At 35.0% G+C, this 21,402-nt stretch overlaps 1 protein-coding gene across 3 annotated transcripts in view; it reads right to left on the bottom strand.

Moving 5' to 3' along the window:
* GPHN (gephyrin) overlaps positions 1 to 21,402 on the bottom strand; it is a 639,047-nt gene that overhangs the window by 103,122 nt on the left and 514,523 nt on the right. For all 3 annotated transcript variants that reach the window (XM_081229975.1, XM_081229976.1, XM_081229977.1), the window contains one exon: positions 16,996 to 17,133. In XM_081229975.1, the coding sequence (XP_081086101.1) occupies positions 16,996 to 17,133 (138 nt within the window). The remainder of the gene's footprint in view (positions 1 to 16,995; positions 17,134 to 21,402) is intronic.

The raw sequence follows: 21,402 nt of genomic DNA, 5'->3' as shown, positions 1-21,402 counted from the left end.
TGCTATAATTTTATGAAAATTTCCAAGTTTTCTACAATGATCACATGTAATTTTTAGAGCTTTTTTTCCTTTAGAAGAGAAAAGTAAAGAAAAGAAAGGAGCTTCCTTATCATTCTATTTAACTTTAGCCAAAATTTTGGCTTTATTAACCTCAAAAAATTAGTGACTATAAGAAGAGCACCATTGACCTATTGTGTGAAGTGACTATTCAAACCACTGTTCATCCACTCTGGATGACAATCACATTTGGTTAAAGCTCAGGAGTTTGATTTACTGCCAAAAAGAATAAAAGTTTCAAGAGTCATGACCAATTCTCTAAATCCTCTAGTTAGAATCTGTCCTTATTATTATTATTATTACTATTGTTATTATTCTAAAGAAGTAACAGAATAATTAATAGGAGATAGAGAAGGAGGAAGAGAAGGAGGAAAAAAAATCAAGCTTCTCTCCAAAGACTATAAGTAATATAGAACTTGATTTACATAAGATGTTTGTATAAATTTAGAAAATTCCATTGTTTCCAGAGCTAGATGAGTCTTTGTTTGTTTCTTTTTTGTTTTTAGCTTTGTCCTTCTTAGCCACCTAGAGCCTCTGGTCTCCAGATTCCAGGACAAAGAAGTAAGGACAGACAGATTTTAAATTTTGTACTCTGATCCACAGTGATAGTGATATTGACCCTTTCTTTTTAAGGAAAGCGACACCTGAATTGGAAGGGAGAACTTCTTAGCAGATTCTAGCTGTAGGTACTCCCAGGAGGTTGAAGCTATTCTGTAGCTATGGACCATACTTTGTAAGACCAGGGAAATGGTAGTACCAGAGGGTCTGGTTTGTATTCATATATACAACATTAACTCCCAAATGAAGCTGAAGCTATAAGGTAGTCTCTGGTAGTGAGCCCCATGGCATCTGCCCAGGGTCACAATAAACTACCTGGGGTAGCTCCTTATCTGAAACTATTCTGGTCTGGTGTGCCAAATGAAAATATAAGTGCTATGCCAGTTCAGATCCTAAGAGAATAATTTTCTGGGATTTGGAATAGCTCAGTAACAGTGGTTAATAATCAAATATAGCACCAGAGCTGAGTTTTTCTGGCAGCTGGTGCAGTTAATCTAGTAAATGTTTATATAGCATTTTATAAATTACTAAGTAATATTATATACATATATAATCTCATTTAATCCTTAAAAAATCTAGTAAAGCATTATTATATTCATTTTACAGATGAAAAAAGAGAAGTTTAAACAGGGTAAGTAACTTATCCAAGGTCATATATTTCACAGGTGGCTAAGGTAGGATTGAAATTTAGATCTTAGAGCGTCAATCATTACTACAATGGCAATAGCTACATACTCTCCATTTACTGCTCTTCCTCTGTTTCCCTGACATTTAAAAAAGCTACAAGGTGATTCCTCAAAAAATTAAACATAGAATTACCATATAATCCAGCAATTCCACTTCCAGGTATATATTCAAAAGAATTAACAGCAGAGACTTGAACAGATATTTGTGCACTATTTTTATAGCAGTATTATTCACAATACAGTAGTCAAAAAGTGGAAGTAACCCAAGTGTCTACTGACAGATGAATGGATAAACAAAATGTAGTATGTACATATAAGAGTATTATTCAGCCTTAAAAAGGAAGGAAATTCTGACATATACCATAATATGGATGAAACTTGAAGACATTATAAAATAAGTGAAAATAAGTGAATTAAGCCAGTCACAAAAGGACAAATATTGTATGATTCCACTTATATGAGGTAATCAGAATATTCAAAATCAAAATCATAGTATCAAAAAGTAGAATGGTGGTTGCCATGGGCTGGGGAGAGGGAGGAATAGGAAGTTATTTTTTAATGAGTATGGAGTTTCAGTGTGGGGAGATGAAAAAGTTTTGGAGATAGATGGTAATGATAGCTGCAGAATAATGTAAATGTATTTAATGTCACTGAACTGTAGTTAAACACAATTAAAATTGTAAATCTTATTTTATGTATGTGTTACCACCATCACAAAAAACTACAAAGAACTGATGGCATCAACAGCTAGCACATGTTATTTTTCCTTCCTAAGTCCTTGCCAGTAGCCCAAGAGAAGTGATACATGCTCATCATGGCTCTTTTTATTCCTGTATTCCAGAAAGAAAGAGGTTGAACACTTAGTATGCTAAGTTTGAAAGACTGTTGATACTGACAGTTGTAGATATCGTAGTGGCTTAACATAAGTTAACTAAGTTCTCATTGACAGCCAATTTAGAGAAAAGAGTATCAGCTGACTTGATTTCTCCCTTTAATGCCCGAGTTACTCATATATCTTCCTGTGCAATTCCACTCTGGAGGGTTCCTAAGGTATAGAGTCTACTCAATCATAATTTGACAAAATTAGATTCTGGAAACTAAAATAAAAACTCTGTTCCATAAGTTTCCAATAATAATTGACCCCCTACCCCCATCCTACCATACACATAAACACTAAGAAATAGCCCTCAAATCTGAGGAGGCTCAAATAATAACTCTGGATCGAGAAGATGTACATATGACAAGAATAAGTGAGTTTATTTAATTATTTATTGAAGTATAGTTGCTTTAAATGTTCTATAAGTTACAGGTGTACAATATAGTGGTTTGCAATTTTTAAAGGTTATACTCCCTTTATAGTTATTACAAAATATTGGCTATATCCTCCATGTTGTATAATATATGATTGTAGCTTATTTTATACCTAATAATTTGTACCTCTTACTCTCCTACCCCTAACTTGCCCCTTCCATCCTTCCTCCCCACCCTGGTAACCTCTAGCTTGTTCTCTACATCTGTGAGTCTGCTTCTTTTTTATTATATTCACTAATTTGTTGTATTTCTTAGATGCTGCATATAAGTGATATCATACAGTATCTGTCTTTCTCTAACTTACTTCACTTAGCATAATGCCCTCTAAGTCTATTCATGTTGCTGCAAATGGCAAAATTTCATTCTTTTTTATGGCTGAGTAGTGGTCCAGTGTGTGTGTGTGTGTGTGTGTGTGTAACATCTTCTTTATCTGTTCATCTCCTGATGGACAGTTAGGCTGCTTCCATATCTTGGCAATCACATATAATGCTGCCATGAACACTGGGGTGCATGTATCTTTTTGAATTAGTGTTTTTGCTTTTTTGGATATATACCCAGGAGTGAAATTGCTGGATCATATGGTAGTTCTGTTTTTAGTTTTTTGAGAAACTTCCATCCTATTTCCCACAGAGGCTAAATCAATTTACATTCCCACCAACAGTGTACGAGGAGGTTCCCTTTTCTTTACATCCTATAAGTGAGTTATTTAAATGCTACAATCTATCCAAGCTTCATTAGGCTACAAAATAATACACAGATCCTCTTTTAAGAATTCTGTAGTGCTAGCATAAGACTTGCCTAGCGTAATTTGAAAAATGTTTATACTGAGATTGAGCTTTATTTCTGACAAGTGTCCAGTTTCTGGACAAAGAATGATTTGCCACATCTTAAACATAGAGGGCTTTTTCTTATTTCTATGCCATTGCAAATAATGTTGCCTTGGACAGGAATACCTTTTTTCCTTCTTCTTTTCTCCCCCTAGTGAATCTTAGGCAACCTTTAAGTTTCAGCTCAGATGTCATGTCTTTGGTCTTCTCTCTAAACAGGAAAAGTTAGTTCATTGACCAATTGATTTATCCATTCATCAAACACTCGGAACCTACTATATGCTAGACACTGGGGACAAAAATACTAGTAAGACCTGGCTGATTTCCTCAAGGAATTCACATGTAACAGTGCATGTGAGAGAGGGGGATATAGAAAAATAAAAATATGATTACAAGATAGTATGATATGGGCAGTGACAGATATATGATCAGGGCAATATCAGAAGCATACAGAAAAAAACACCTAACCAACAATTTGTGGAACATCAAGAAAATCTTCCTAGATGAGGTATCTATGCTGAGTTTTACAGTTTGAAGTAAGAACCAAGTAGGAGAAAGGAGGGGACATTTTAGACAACGGAAGCAGGATCGAGGGAGTTTAAACTTAATCTTATGAAAATGGGAATCCAATGTAGGATTTTTAAGCAGAGTAATGACTTCAAGTTAACCTCCCAGCAGTGTTTAAGTCTCTTCAGAGCTAATGGAACTTTTTATGAACTTGCCTAGTGACAAGATACAGAATGGTTTGGAGGGATTGTACTTAGTCTTCATATTCTTAAAACATTTGTATCCATCTGTTATGGTACACTTTCCACATTACATTACGGTTGTTTGTGAAACTATCTTGACTTCTCCATCAGGTTGTGAATTCCTTGTTGTCACAGCATATCTCACCCACCATTGCATCCCCAGTACCAAGCATAGTGCTTGATACTTAAAAGGCACCCAGTAAATGTTTGTTGAATGACTGAGTCAATGATTGAGTACATTAATGATTAGAACTAAGGAGGGAAAGAAATGTCAGGTAAATAGAGAAAAAGTCGTATCAATCAAATACAAACAATTTCATCCAGAGAATACATAAAATGGAGAAGGACATCTTGCTAACTTCTACTCTCATTATTTCCCACTTAGACTCCTCTAAGCAAGTCGTTTTTTTGTGTGTGTAATGGATGCTCACCTCCATGCTTACAGTCATGACTTGCCTAAACCTGGACTATCATCTTCCTTTTTGTTATCAATAAATGTCTATCACCTATTTCAAGACCCCATTTAAGACAGTAGGTTCTCCTTGATTATTGCCCCTCTGAATACTACTCTTGTACATTCAGTTAGTAATATATCAGCAAGTATTTGCAAAATTGTGTGTACGAGTTATCAAGGTGGTGAGTGTGAGAAAAGTGTGTGTTTGGTTTCTTAAGTTTCTGAAGAAAGAGAACTGTATTTTTCATTTATGGCTAATCAAAGCAACAAATACAGGTTATATTTAAAATGACTTTTAGCAGCCTAGACTTCCACAGGAGTCTCTGCTATTATTTAACTTCAGTTCTTCTTAAAAGGCAAGAACAAATCCAAGAGAAATGAAAACATATGTCCATGTAAAAACCTGTACACAAATACTAATTGCAGCATTATTCATTAACAGTCAAAAGATGGAAACAATCCAACAGTCCATCAATTGATGAATGGATAAATAAAACATGGTATATACATAAAATGAAATATTACTTGGCCATAAAAAGGAGTGAGGTATTAATGGGAACTATAAAACATTGCTGAAAGAAATTATAAAGAAGATACAAATAAATGGAAAGACATCCTTTGTTCATGGATGAAAGACATAATATTCTTAGTGCCCATGCCATCCAAAGCCACCTATGGATTCAACGTAATCTCAATAAAAATGCAAATGGCATTTTTTGCAGAAATAGAGAAATTCATCCTAAAATTCATATGGAATCTCAAGAGACCCCGAGCAGCCAAAACGATTATAAAGAAAGCAAAGTTGTAAGACTCACACTTCCTGATTTTATAACATATTACAATGCTACAGTAAGAAAAACAGAGTGGCACTAGCATAAAGACAGACAAATAGACCAATGGTTTGATAGTTAATTTTATGTATCATCTTCACTGGCCATGAGATACCTAGATTAAACATTATTTCTGGGTGTGTCTGTGAGAGTTTTTCCAGATGAGATTAGTATTTGAATTGTTGGAATCAATAAAGTATATCACCCTCCCCATTGTGGGTGGCATCATTCTATCCACTGGGCATCTGAATAGAACAAAAAGGTGGAGGAAAAAAATTGTCCCTTTTGCTTTCTGCCTGCCTGTTTGACCTGAGACGTTGGTCTTCTCTTGCCCTTGAATGGGCTTTATACCAACTCCCTTGGTTTGCAGTCTTTTGGACTTGGACTGGAATTATAACACCAGCTTTCCTGGGTCGCCAGCTTGCAGATGGCAAATCATGGGACTTCTCAGCCTCCATAATCATGTGAGTCAATTCCTCATAATAAATCTCTTCCTATATATATTCTGTTGGTTCTGTTTCTCTGGAGAACTCTGTCTAATACAAACGGAATAGAATAGAGAGACCAGAAATAAACACTCACGTATATGGTCAAATGACCTTTGACAAGGATATCAAGACCAGTCAATGGGAAAAAGATAACCTTTTCAAAAAATGATGTTGGGAAAACTGGATAGCCACATTTGAAAGAATGAAGCTGGACTCTTTTATCTTCCACCATATACAAAACTTAACTCAAAAAAGATTAAAGACCTAAATGTAAAACAAATAACTATAAAACTCTTAGAAGAAAACACTGAGGAAAGGCTTCATGACATTGGATTTGGCAATGATTTCTTGAATATGACAACAAAAGTACAGGCAACTAAAGCAAAAACAGACACAGGGGACAACATCAAACTTAAAAACTCTTGTGCATCAAAGGATACTATCAACAGAGTGAAAAGGCAAACTTCAAAATGGGAGAAATATCTGCAAATCATATATCTGATAAGGGGTTAATCTCCTGAATACATAAAGAAATCCTACAACTCAAAAACAAACAGATCTAATAACCTGATTAAAAATGGGAAAGGCACCAGGAATAGGAGCCCCCAGAGCACTTGGCTTTGAAGGCCAGTGGGGCTTGATTGCAGGAGCTCCACAGGATTGGGAGAAATAGAGACTTCACTATTTTTTTTTTTTAATACATCTTTATTGGAGTATAATTGTTTCACAGTGTTGTGTTAGAGAGACTTCACTCTTAAAGGGCACACACAAAATCTCACACACGCCAGGACTAAAGGCAAAAGCAGTAATTTGATAGGAGCCTGAGCCAGACGTACCTGCTGGTCTTGGAAGGTATCCTGGGGAGGCAAGGGGTGACTATAGCCCACCCTGGGGACAGAGACACTGGTGGCGGATATATCAGGGAGGATTCATCTGTGTGAGCTCTCCTGGAGGCTGACATTTTGCCACCGAGACCTGGCCCCACCAACAGCATGTAGGCTCCAGTGCTGGGATGCCTCAGGCCAAACAACAAACTGGATAGGGACACAGCTGCACCCATCAGCAGCCAGGCTGCCTAAAGACTTCCTGAGCTCACAGCCACCTCTAGACATGTCCCTAAGCATGGCTCTGCCCCCCAGAAGACCAAGACCCAGCTCCACCCACCAGGGGGCAGGCACCAACTCTTCCTGCCAGGAAGCCTGCACAAGCCTCTAGACCATCCTAATCTACCAGGGGACAGACACCAGAGGCAAGAAAACTACAGTCCTGCAGCCGGCAGATTGAGTCCACGAACAAAGGCCAGATACTGACCAGCTGCCCCCTGGCCCTTGGGTGACAAGAAGGGAGTGCACTTCTGGGACACATAGGACACCTCCTACAGAGGGCCACTTCTCAAAGGTCAAGAAACGTAACCAATCTACCACATACATAAAAATGCAAATAGCAATTTAGACAAAATGAAGCAACAGAGGAAGATGTTTCAGACAAAGGAACAAGATAAAACCTCAGAAGGAGAACTAAGTGATGTGGAGATAGTCAATCTACCCGAGAAAGTGTTCATGGTAATCATCGTAAAGATGATCAAAGAAGAGTTAACACCTATCCTTCTGAAGCTATTCCAAAAAACTGCAGAGGAAGGAACACTGCTGAACTCATTCTATGAAGCCACCATCACCTTGATACCAAAACCACACAAAGATATCACAAAAAAAGAAAATTACAGGCCAATATCACTGATGCACATAGACGCAGAAATCCTCAAGAAAATACTAGCAAACTGACTCCAACAACACATTAAAAGGATCATACACCATGATCAAGTGGGATTTATCCCAGGGATGCAAGGATTTTTCAATATCTGCAAATCAATCAATGTGATACACCACATTAACAAAGTGAAGAATAAAAACCATATGACTATCTCAACAGATGCAGAAAAAAGCTTCTGATAAAATTCACCATCCATTTATGATAAAAACTCTCCAGAAGTGGGCACAGAGGGAACATACCTCAACATAATAAAGGCCATCTATAAGAAACCCACAGCTAACATCACACTCAATGGTGAAAAGCTGAAAGCATTTCCTCTAAGATCAGGAACAAGACAAGGATGACCACTCTGGCCACTTTTATTCAACATAGTTTTGGAAGTCCTAGCCACAGCCATCAGAGAAAAAAAAAGAGATAAAAGGAACCCAAACTGGGAAAGAAGTAAAACTGTCATTGTTTGCAGATGACATGATGCTATACATAGAAAATCCTAAAGATGCTACCAGAAAACTACTAGAGCTCATCAATGAATTCAGTATAGTTGTTGGATACAAAATTAATATACAGAAATCTGTTGCATGTCTATACACTTAACAATGAAAGATCAGAAAGAGAAATTAAGGAAACCATCACATCAAAAAGAATAAAATACCTAGGAATAACCTACCTAAGGAGGCAAGAGACTGTACTGTGAACACTATAAGACGCTGATGAAAGAAACTGAAGATGACACAAACAGATGGAAAGATATATCGTACTCTTGGATTGGAAGAATCAATATTGTTAAAATTATCATACTACCCAAGGCAATCTATGGATTCAATGCAATCCTATCAAATTACCAATGGCATTTTTCACATAACTAGAACAAAAAATTGAAAAATTTGTATGGAAACACAAAAGACGCCAAATAGCCAAAACCACCTTCAGAAAGAAGAATGGAGCTGAAGGAATCAAGATCCCTGACTTCAGACTATACTACAAAGCTACAGTTATCAAAACGTATGGTACTGGCACAAAAAACAGACTTGTAGATAAATGGAACAGGATAGAAAGCCCACAAATAAACCCACACACTTATGGTCTATTAATCTACCACAAAGGAGGCAAGAATATACAATGGAGAAAAGATGGTCTCTTTAATAAGTGGTGCTGGGAAACCACTTGTAACAGAATGAAATTAGAACATTCTCTAACACCGTATACAAAATTAAACTCAAAATGGATTAGAGACCTAAATGTAAGATCAGATACTATAAAACTCCTAGAGGAAAACACAGGCAGGACACTCTTTGACAGAAATCACAACAATATTTTTTTGGATCCGTCTTCTAGAGTAATGGAAATAAAAAGAAAAATAAACAAATGGGACCTAATTAAACTTAAAAGCTTTTGCACAGCAAAGGAAACCATAAACAAAACAAAAAGACAAGCCATGGACTGGGAGAAAATATTTGCAAATGATGCTACTGACAAGGGATTAATTTCCAAAATATATAAACAGCTCATACAGCTTAATATATATATTAAAAAACTGAACAACTTGATCAAAAAATGGGAAGAAGACCTAAACAGACATTGCTTCACAAAAGACATACAGATGGCCAACAGGCGCATGAAAAGATTCTCAATATCACTAATTATTAGAGAAATGCAAATCAAAACTACAATGAAGTATCATCTCACACCAGTCAGAATGACCATCATTAAAAAGTCTACAAATAATAAATGCTGGAGAGGGTAAATTGGTGAAGCCACTGTGGAGAAGAGTACGGAGGTTCCTTAAAAAACTAAAAATAAGAGTTACCATATGATCCTGCAATCCCATTCCCGGGCATATATCCAGAGAAAACTCTGATTTGAAAAGATACATGCACCCCAATATTCATAGAAGCACTATTTATAATAGCCAAGACATGGAAGAAACCTAAACTGTCCAACAACAGATGAGAGGATAAAGAAGTGGTGTATATACACAATGGAATATTACTCAGCCTTAAAAAAGAATGAAATGATGCCATTTGCAGCAACATGGATGGACCTAGAGATTATCACATTAAGTGAAGTAAGTCATTCAGAGAAAGACAAATATCATATGATATTACTTATATGTGGACTCTAAAAAAATGATACAAATAAACTTATTGACAAAACGAAAATAGACTCACATAGAAAACAAAGTTATGGTTACCAAAGGGGATAGCGTGTGGGGGGAGAGATAAATTAGGAGTTTGGGATTAACGTATACACACTCCTATACATAAAACAGGTAAACAACAAGGACCTACTATATAGCAAAGGGAAATACACTCAATATCTTTTAATAACCTATAATGGAAAATAATCTGAAAAAGAATATACACACACATATCTGAGTATATATATATATATATATATATATACACGCACACACACATATATCTGAATCACTTCGCTGTGCACTTGAAACTAACAGAACATTACAAATTAACTAAAATTAACAAACTTTTAAAAATGGGAAAGGACTTGAATAGACATTTCTCCAAAGATGTATGAATAGCTAATAAACATATGAAAAGATGCTCAACATCACTAATTATCAGGAAAATGCAAATCAAAATCACAATGAGATATCACCCCACATCCATAAATCGGCTACTATCAAAAAATCAGAAAATAAAAAGTGTTGATGATAATGTAGAAAAATTGGAATCCTTATGTAATGTTGGTAGGATTGTAGAATAGTGCAACCAGCATGGAAAACTGAAGAAGTTTCCTCAGAAAATTAAAAATAGACCTACCATATGATCCATCAATCTCACTTCTGAGTATATATCCCAAAGAATTGAAAGCAGGGTCTTGAAGAGATATTTGTACACCCATGTTCATATAGTACGGCTATTCATAATAGTCAAGAGTTGGAAGCATCCCAAATGTCCATCAACAGATGAATGGATTAACAAATGTGGTGTATATATCTAAATACTGTCACATGGCATAACATGAACAGACCTTGAGGACATTATACTAAGTGAAATAAGCTAGCCACAAAAAGACAAATACTGCATGATTACACTTATATAACATATCTAAAGTAGTCAAATTATTAGAAATAATAAGTAGAGTGGTGGTTACCAGGGGCTGGGATGAGGAGGAAAAAGGGAGTTGTTGTTTAATGGGTAAAGAGTTTCAGGTATCCAGTATGAAAAAATTTTGGAGATATGTTTCACAACAATGTGAATGTACTTAATGCCACTGAACTGTAATGGCTAAGATGATAAATTTTATGTTATATGTTTTTTTTACTACAGTAATATTTAAAAAAGGAATGAGATACTGATACATGTTACAACATGGATGAACTTTGAAAATATTATTCTAGGTAGAAAAAGCCAGTAATAAAAGACCATATATTATATGATCCCATTATGTGAAATGTCCAGAATAGGTAAATCCATAGAGATAAAAAGTAGGCTAATGGTTGCTTAAGGCTGAATGGTGGGCTGTGGGGATAGGAGGAGGATGATAGCTAAAGGGGATGGGGATTCTTTTTGAGGTGAATATATTCTAAAACTGACTGTGGTGATGGCTGTACATATCTGTGACTATACTAAAAACTTCTGAACTGTATAATTTATGTGGGTGAATTATACTGCATATGAATTGTATTTCAGTAAACTTATTTTTTAAAGGGCAAGAATAAGAGATTTTTTAAAAAAAGGATATTTCTCTCATTTTAACATATAGCTATATATAGAAGAGTCAAGAAAAGTCATATTTGAAGCACACATATACCATCTGGTCTTTACAGATCTTTAAAATATCCTGGAAAGAAAAATAAAACATTTCATTTGGAAAGAAAGAACAGCTTCATGCTTAAGCTTATCAATATAAATCTAGTAATAGAAAATTGGCCAGATTTTTATTTTGTACTCATGCTAAATATAGGGATTTCTATCTTTAAGGTAAATTAGATCCCTACTGGATTAGTTCTGCTTTTGGAGTTGGTATCAAGTTAACCTACCAGCAGAACTTATGTCTCTTCAAAGAGAAAAACATGCATTACTTCAAGTTTTTTTCTAAAAGCCTAAGGCAAGGGAAAGGATTTGAAGAGAAATACACAATTGATTAGAAAATGGTAAGGACTCCCAGCTGGCAGCAAATACTTGCGAACTGAAGGAATAAACGTCAGGTACACCGCTCTGCTACAGCAGCAACTATATCCACATATCTCAGTAGGATTCATGGATTAGACAATGGATAGCTCTTCCAAGCAGTCAATATTACATTTCATTCAATGATAGACTTTGGAACTTCAAGAGTATATAGTAGTGCTGCAAATTACTTTATCACATGGGGCAGTCTCTCTTGCATACATATAAATACTTAGATAGATGTTAAACCATCTCTTCTCTTTGCCCATAGGTGGAGCCCAAGTATTAGTGTTGAATAAACTTTGGGCACGTGGTTTTAGAAAAGGAGCCAGGCAGCAGTAACTTCTCAACTAGATATTATGACTGTTTAGGCACTCAGAAAGCCCCCTTGTGTGGGGGAGTTCTTTTTATAGTTACACAATTGAGTAAAATTAACTCGCAGAGGAATCAGACCTATAATGCTGGCCGAATTATTCCTATGTCACAACCAGGCAGACTAATCTTCCTATTTCATACCTCCTTCTATGCATATCATTATATATTTTCATATATATATATTTTCTTTTAAAATATATTATAAATATATCTTGCTTTAGGTCAGAGACAAGGGAGAACTACCTCTGTTGTGGTCAATATTCTAAAAAGGATACTTCACTGCTTTAAACTGAGTTCAGTAAACTTAAAGCTTCCTTGTCTAGAATTGCTTAAGTCTTCTGTGGAAATACAAAGAACTGAGGTCAGAGATGCTAAAGTCTTTGGTCATGAAATCTTAAAAAAAAAGCCTAGCGCTTATAAAATAATGCTCTTAAGAAAGCAGAATCCTTTCTATTCAAAGATTATAGTTTTTCCATTGTTAATTGAACGATATTGGGGATTACAGGGAATTCTAGAATATTTTAATCTGCCTTTCAGTAGCTAGTACTGTACCAAGTGTGACTTTGTAATGTGTTCATGTCATGCATTTTATAAGCAAAGATGAATCATAAATGGTAGTCTTGCAAATATTATCTTCTATTGGTATTCCTCTCCCAAGAAACCAGAGTAAAGTATTTATAATCAGTGGAGCACTTGCTCCTTAAAGGCCTTGCTTGCAGATAGGAGCTGAAAATAGTAGATATGCTAAAGGGCAGACCAGAGACAATAGAAAATTCACCTGTAGTCAAAATAGATTAAAACAAACAAACAATACACTTTACACATCTAGGCACTTACTTTAGAAGAATAATTTTCATACTGATTTGAGACGTACTATGCTATAATGGAATGAACAGTAAACTAGGAGTCAAGAATCCTAGGTTCTAGTTGTTTTTAATCATAACAATTTGTCTAACTCTAAGAACATTATTACACCTCTTTGGTCCTAAATTCCTTTGTCTTTAAAGTAAGAGAGACTACCTGATCTCCAGGTTACCTTCTTATTGTAATATTATAAGTATTTAATATATTATATTGTAACATTACTTCACAGAGTTACCCTATATGTATGACCTTGAGAACATCACTACCAGCACTTCTGTATACATGATTTATTCTTAGTTTTCTGGGATTATTGTTGAACCTTCACAGACATATAAAAAGTAATTTTAGAGATCCTACAGTAGCAAACTGCCTCATAGATTCAGTGGTTCTGGATCTCTCTTAGGAAACATGGGCATTCCTCTACAGGCTTCTATAATTGTAGGTGTCAGAGTATTTGCAGAGGCAAAATATTTGGGATTTCAGAGAACTGTGAAAGCCTTTCAGTCCTTCTCACCCCTATGAAATTCAATAGTTAGAGGTGTATCTAGTTGAAATCAAAATGAACTATGAAGGTTTGCTCATTAAAATGCAAACATCCTTGGAAAAGATAACATTTAAAGTATAGTGAGAATGAGTTTCTAATCCTTTTTCCTGGGGAGAAATCGCTTATCTTGAGTAAGAGAATTACAGGCCACATTTGACTCAAAACTCAATTTACAGTGATTCACGTTTAGATCACTCAGCTTTTTATACCCATGTTGTTTATTAGGGCATTTATAAGAGAGAGTGATCAAATATGTCAGTCCTTGCTATTATAAAACAAATGAACAAAGTGCTATGGGGACATGGAGGAAGGATACTTAACCCAGTTAGGGAAAGGGAGAAGTGGACACCAGAAATGTCTTCATGGAGGAGAGCTTCTTAAGCTTAATCTTAAAAAACATGTACTGGCAAAATGGGGAGATGTTGGTCAAAGGGTACAAACTTTCATTTATAAGATGAATAAATTCTGGGTACCTAAAGTACAGCATGGTGACTGTAGTTAATAATGCTGTATTGTATACTTGAAATTTGCTAAAAGAGTAAATCTTAAGTATTCTCACCATACACACACATACACAGAGTAACTATAAAGTGATAGATGTATTAATTAGCTTGATTATGGTAATTATTTCACAATGTATATGTATATTAAATCATCATGTTGTATACCCTAAATATACACAATTTTAATTTATTAATTATGCCTCAATAAAGTCAGAAAAAAAAGAATACATAGCAGCCAATTATAAAGGGCCTTATATGACATATCAAGGAGTTTGAATTTTATCTGGAGGTTATGAGGAATACTACTGAAGAGTTGTATGCAGGAACGTTAATATCAAATTTTGAACAGATAACTTTGGTATGAAATTGGAAAATGGATGTAAAGATGCTAATTGGGGGAGGGAAGCCTTTACAATAATCCAGGAAGGTAATAATAAAGACCTAAATTAAAATCATAGCAGTGGGGATGGCAAACAAGGGACAGATTCAAGAGGACGTAGAGGAAATGAGTATTGTAGAAGTAAAAAAATAAGTTTAATATTGGTCATGTTAAATTTACTAGCAGCAGGTATACATTTGTTGTAAGAGTTTGGAGCTCAGGCAAGGTCTGGGCAAAGATACAGATTTAGAAATCACTTAATAGTTGGTACTTGAAACAATTGGCATGTATGAGGTTATCTGAAGTGAATGTGTAAGATCTGAAAAGGGTCAGAGACAAAAACACTCTAAAGAAAGTTCATATTCAAGGAATTGACAAAGGAACGCAAGTTTACAAAAGAGCCAGTAAAGGAGAAAATGTACCACATTGTTTATCTGTCCCTCTCCTGCGCTACACAGTGAGAGGCATGGGGTGGGGTTTTATTTTATTCATCTTTGCATTATCTGGACTTAACATAGTGCCTGGAATTTAGATTTTTAATAGATAATTGTTGAACAAATTGAATTATGTTTCTATATATGGTGTTGTTTTCTAAACAACTAATTAAAGTGCCTAGGAGGTTTAATTATAATGCTCTTTTGCATTACAAATCGAGTTTGATCCAACTCAAAGGTTGAATGCAAACCTAACTATTATTTTTCATCATCATGCATGGCAACACTTGACAAGAAGTTAACCATCCATGAAGAGTTTGCTTACTTATGAGTGACAACTGATTTGATGAACAAATGAAGGGGAAACAAGCACATGAAAGGAAAAGAGAATCCACCTGACAGTATTATTTTTTTTCTAGAGGAGAAATAGAAATGGCCATTTCCAGTTCTGTTTTTTCCTTAAAAGGACTGGAATTTCTGTCTAAATGTGACTTGGCATCACAGTGAGATTTTTCTAAGGACTGATGTTAAGAGAAACTACCCTGATATTACAAGAGGCCAGGGATGGTTAACTTATTTTTATAACATGTAAATTTTTTCAACTTAATTTTACATTCATATTTTCTGAAGATGTCTTAGTGTTGCTTGACATAAAAATATCTAAATATCTGTACTTAATAATAGAAAGAAACCTATTTCATTAAAATTGATTTCTGAAATTATGTAGTTAATTCCTAACTCCCCACTCTAGTCAGTTTTATTATCTTTATTTCCTTTAATGAGGAATAAAACAAAAACAAAAGAAAAGGTTTAAACCTAATGATAACATATCTAAAAGAATGTAAGTCAAAGATGTAGGATAGGTGTAAGTTATGTAAAAATAATTTTTGTCTAAAAAATTAGACAGGGATCAAAGAGCTAGAATTTGGCATTTAATATTTCACTAGTTTTAGGCCTTTTAATTTTAACATAATTTGTTACTTTATCTACTATTGTTTTTTATATTTTAACACTGGAAGAAGAGCACTATTATGTAGTAAAAATAAGAATGCTAAGTCTTTTTTTTTTTTCTTTTTTGGCCGTGCCACGCATCTTAGGGGATATTAGCTCTCGGAGCATGGATTGAAGCCGGGCCACTGCCATGAAAGCGCCAAGCGCTAACCACTGGACTGCAAGGGAATTCCCAAGAATGTTAAGTCTTGAGCCTTAATCCTATTCATTTTCTGCTGTTCTATCTGAGTTTGAGTTTTCTTGTAGAAAAATTATGGTGTCTGTATAGATGCTCTCTACTGTTCATTGAAATTTGAATATTTTATGATCTGTGAATAAAGTCCTTTATTTGTAAAAGCAATCCTTTTGTATTGTTTTTATCTGTATAACAAAAGCAATTAAGAAACTACATTTTATTCAGCTTGCACCAGAACTGAACTTTTAGAAAGGGAAGTAGTTGATTAAAAACTGAAAACACTGGGGAAAACTACCCTTCCGTTATCTTTCCACAAGCTGGTCTCAGTGTACTACTAAACTAAGAGCAGAAAATGAGAGGATATATGAAGCAGAAAAACTGAGATCAGACTGGTTGCTCAGTGATCCATAGATAAATTAACATAGTATTTACATTTTACATTTAAAAACATGATTTCTACAAATGAAAATAATTACGAGACACATTAGTTATCTCCCTTTTCTGTCAGAAAGGACATAAGGCAGACTCACAGTCAACTGTTTTTCTCACTCAGTGCTGACAGTCCTTTCTTTAGAGTACTGGTATTTTGATGAATAGGAGAAACACTGTTGACTTTTTCCTTTTTTTTTTTTTTCTTTATGTAAAGGAAGATTTATGGGTATTTTACTCTGTATACCATTAAGATTGATCTTAGAGTTGAATAGAAATAAGAAGCAAAAAGCAAGATGATAATAATTGCAGTAATGATTAATAACATTTCTCTTTCAGGAAAACTGTGTATTAGTGTTAGATGAATCTTATTTGGAAAAAAATGAAAATAAAAGGCAATGGGCAAATATAACAGTACCTCGGTAGTTGATGATTTCTGTCCCAAGCACCGGAGTCATCTCCAGGACTGTGATAAAGGCTTTGTCCATAGATGTTAGAGGAAAAGGAGACATGCGGTGTCTTCTAGCCACCTTGGTGATATCGACAGCACTGTGACCTAAACAGGAAGATAATTAACTAAGAATATGATGCTGAAACACTGATTAAAAAGTGGAAAAGGCTTATAAATATCAACAATTCTCAAATTCATGTGTCCAGAAATGAAGATTACAAGGTGAGAAACTTTTTCCTGCTTCCAAAATATAGCCTGCTTTGGTGGAACATTAAATCAAGTTAGTAATGTTACATCATGTATCAAAAGTTGGTGAAATTTAATGATGATATTGGCTAATCCTTTTTGAGTGCTTAACTATGTGTCATGGCACTATTCTAATTAATCTTCACAACAACGTAAAGGGAGCCATCATTATTATCCTTTATTACAGATGAGGAAAAAGAGGTTTACATATCTTAGCCTAAATCGCAAAGCTAGAAACTGAAGAGCCAGGATTCAAACCTAGGTAGCCAGGCTTTAGAGTCCATGTCCTTAACTACTATACTGAAGTTTGAACACTTAATGAGCTAGTTAGTGAAATGAAATATACAAACTTGAATTTATTCAGAATTTCATAGGAAATTTTCTTTCTTCTAAAAACACAGAAAAATATTATTATTTACTCACTCCCCATGTAACCTTATCTAGTCCCCTGGCATTAATACCACCCATACACTAAACCCCCTAATTTTATATATCCAACCCCAACCTCTACCTTCACCTCTAGACTTATATGTCATCCAAATAGCTGGTGGATAACAGCGGATATCTACAAGCTTATAAATCATCAAATATGCACTTGAATGTGCAACAGGCAATTCAAACTTAACATGTTCAAAATCAAACTCTTGATTCCCCACCCTCCTAACCTACCTGCACGATGTCTTATTCTCTTGCAATTCCCATCTCAGTAAACAGAAACTCTACTCACTCAGTTATTAATCCAAAACCTTGGTGACATCTTTGATTCTTCTAGTTTTGTCAGAACCATATCTAAACTACCATTAAAATGTCTCTAGAATCTGATCATTACTCACCATCTCTACAATTATTACAATAATGGGAACCATCACCATTTCTTGGGAAATTGAATAGTGTCCTAACTTGTCCCCTTCCTTCTATCCTTGTCCCATTACAGTCTATTCTCCACACAGTAGTTACAATGCTGCTTTTAAACTGTAAGTTGAATTGTGCTAATCTCTGCTCACAACTCTCCATGACTTTCCATTTCACTCAGAGTGAAATCTTTGCTATGGCCCTCAAAGCCCAACATATTATAGCCTACACTGTTCTCTTCTATCATTTCACCCTTATTCAATGTGCTCTAGCCAAACTGGTTCCTTGCCTGAGAATGCCAAATACATCCCTCTTTAGGGTCTTCATACTTGCCATTTCCTCTATTTGGACCATTCTTCCCCAGATATTATGGTTCCATTCATTCCTCATTTCTTTCAGGTCTTTGCTAAAGTGTCACCTAATCAGAGGCCTTTGTTAAACATCCTATATAGAATACTACCTACCATCACTCTCTATTCTCCTTACCCTATTTTACTTTCTTCATGGAAAAAAAAATATATATACATATATACACACACATATACACATATATATTGATATATATATACCTATAATATATATTTATACTTATTTGTTTACAATCTTCTTAGTAGAATGTAAGCTCCATGACAGCAGCAACTTTGTCTTTTTTATTCACTGTTGTCATCCCCAATACCTAGAACAGTATCTGGCACATGTTAGGAAATAAAAAATAAGTAGTTGTTGACTTAATAAATGAATCATTTAATGACAAAAAGGAACTTCTTAGAGCACAATAAACAACTTGGCCTATGCATAAACAACTTGGCCCAAAGGGTAAACATAAAAGGAGCAACTGCAAACACTGTTGCTTGGCTATTGTAACTGATATCCACAATTCCCTTCTTCCGTAGCCACCTTTCAGCTAAGACTGGCCATATGATATAAGTGCTGGCCAATGAGATGTAGGAAGAAGTCCCTGGGGCAGGCTTCCTACTACAAATAAAAAGATAAAGAGATAAAGCTTTAAGAGGAGAGCATGGCTAGATACTGGGAGGTGCCGTAGCCATTTTTCAACCATGAGGATAGAAACCCACACATAAGTATTGGAAACACGAGAATAAAAAGAGGCAGAGTCTCTGATGACAATACTGAGCTGCTGTACAAGCCCTGGACTGCTTGCCTCCAGACTTTTTATATGTGAGACAGATAAGCTCCTATTTCTTTAATCCACTTTATAATGATTATATATATCCCTCTGTAGTCTGTAAGTTCCTGGTCACTGCAATTTATTAAATTTAGTCCTCCTACCCAAACCCGAGCAGCTGCTTCAGACATATTCACTAAACTGACTTACAGGAACTGTCCCAAATAGTTTTCATTCTAAGACAAATGACATTGTCATAAGTAGTCAAAGAAAAAGACACACAATATGCTTATACTTATTTCTCACCCATGGGTAATCACAAAATTACAAAATTTTCAAAGCCTGAAGGACCTTAGAGATTATTTAGTGCTAAATATGAAAAATTTTTTCTACTTTAAGGTGAACACTTAAAGAAGGATTACGTATGATTTATCATTTACCTATAATTGAAATGTAAATTTATTCATAACTCACTTTCACTACAGTCCCAGCCACGTCATTAAATATCAATAAATACATATTGTCACAACCAGTGTAACTGAAGAGAATGATAGATAGGTGTTTCTATAGACCCTTTTATTCGGGTTTATAGATCTCAGATCTGATCTTTTCTAAGATATTCTTTACTTTCTTTATGGTGAAAATTGTGTACAATCTTATAAAAGCTGTGCTTTTAAAATGTTTGGTTTCTGAGGAGAAAATTGCACTTTATTAGAAAGCAAGTTTGATTATCAGTGATACACACATCCATTCAACAAATATTTATTGAGTGCATTTTATGAGCCAGGCACAGTTACACCCTTGGTATACACAGAGTAAGATACACCCTGCCATGAAGAATGTTTCAGCTCAGCAGAAAGGAAAGACATGTAAGTGAATAAAAAAATAAGGGCAGGAGGACAGTAAACAAACGGATGGTTCTCTAACTATAGAGATTGATATTTTTTTAAATTGGAAATTGCATACCAATTTCCCCCAGCCTGGAAAAATCTTTCCTGTCTTTAATAATTTTGTACCTTGTTTATATCTTTCTTACAGCACCTACCACTTTCTATCTAATGTTATAGACATTTAAATATTTGCCTTACCTATGCTAGTCTATCATAAACTCCTTTAAGGCAGAACCTATATCTTATTAATCTGTGTATCCTTTGCTACTTTTAGAGCAATGCTTTCCTTATACTAACAGTAGGTACTGAATAAACGCTTGAGGTATGAATGAAAAGCAAATCCTTCAAACAAAGCTAAAAGTTGGGAAGGAAGATTCAAAGTGGCGCCTCCTGTTCTGCCCTTTGCGTCTCTAGGTCCTTTCATATTTATAAACTCTCTGTCACAAAGTGACAGATTAATAATCCAGATTGCTAGATAAATAATCCAAACTTTGATGCTTATGGGTTAATATTTGTCCCTCACTAAACTATTTGCATGTTATCACAGGGGCTTTCTGGATATAAAATAAATTAACTGAAAGAAATGTCTCAAAGGAGGAGTATTTTAATTCTCTGGCACATTAGCAGATATGTGTGTGTGTGTGTGTGTGTGTATGTGTGTGTTCTCAACAAGTGTTCACTGAGCACCTTCTATGTGCCAAGTGGCTTCTTCCCACTCAAGACCCACCTACAGGCATATAGAAATAGTTAGCTACTTCACCAATAAAGAAGGGCTAACTTAGTTGTGTAAATATGAGAAAAACAGTATTGTTACCTTCTACACACAAGAATAAAATGATATAGATAATAGCTGCTTTTTCAAATTGAAGTATAATTTACATTGTTGTGTTAGTTTCAAGTGTACAGCTAAGAATATATATATATTCTATTTCAGATTCTTTTCCATTATAGGTTATTACAAGATACTGAGTATAGTTCCCTGTGCTATACAGTAGGTCCTTGTTGTTTATCTATTTTATACACAGTACTGTGTATATGTTAACCCCAAACTCCCAATTTATTCCCCCCCCCACTATCCCTTCTGCTAACTATAAGTTTGTTTTCTATGCCTTTGAGTCTATTTCTGTTCTGTAAATAAGTTTATTTGTATAATATTTTTAGACTCCACAAATGAGTCATAACATATGATATTTGTTTTTGTCTGGCTTACTTCACTTAGTATAATCATCTCTTGGTCCATCCATGTTGCTGCAAATGGCA

The sequence above is a fragment of the Mesoplodon bidens genome (assembly GCF_964165515.1).
Source record: "Mesoplodon bidens genome assembly, chromosome: 3".
NCBI classification, from domain to species: domain Eukaryota; kingdom Metazoa; phylum Chordata; class Mammalia; order Artiodactyla; family Ziphiidae; genus Mesoplodon; species Mesoplodon bidens.
Note: the sequence above shows the minus strand (reverse complement) of the source record. Positions and strands in the feature narration are given on the sequence as shown.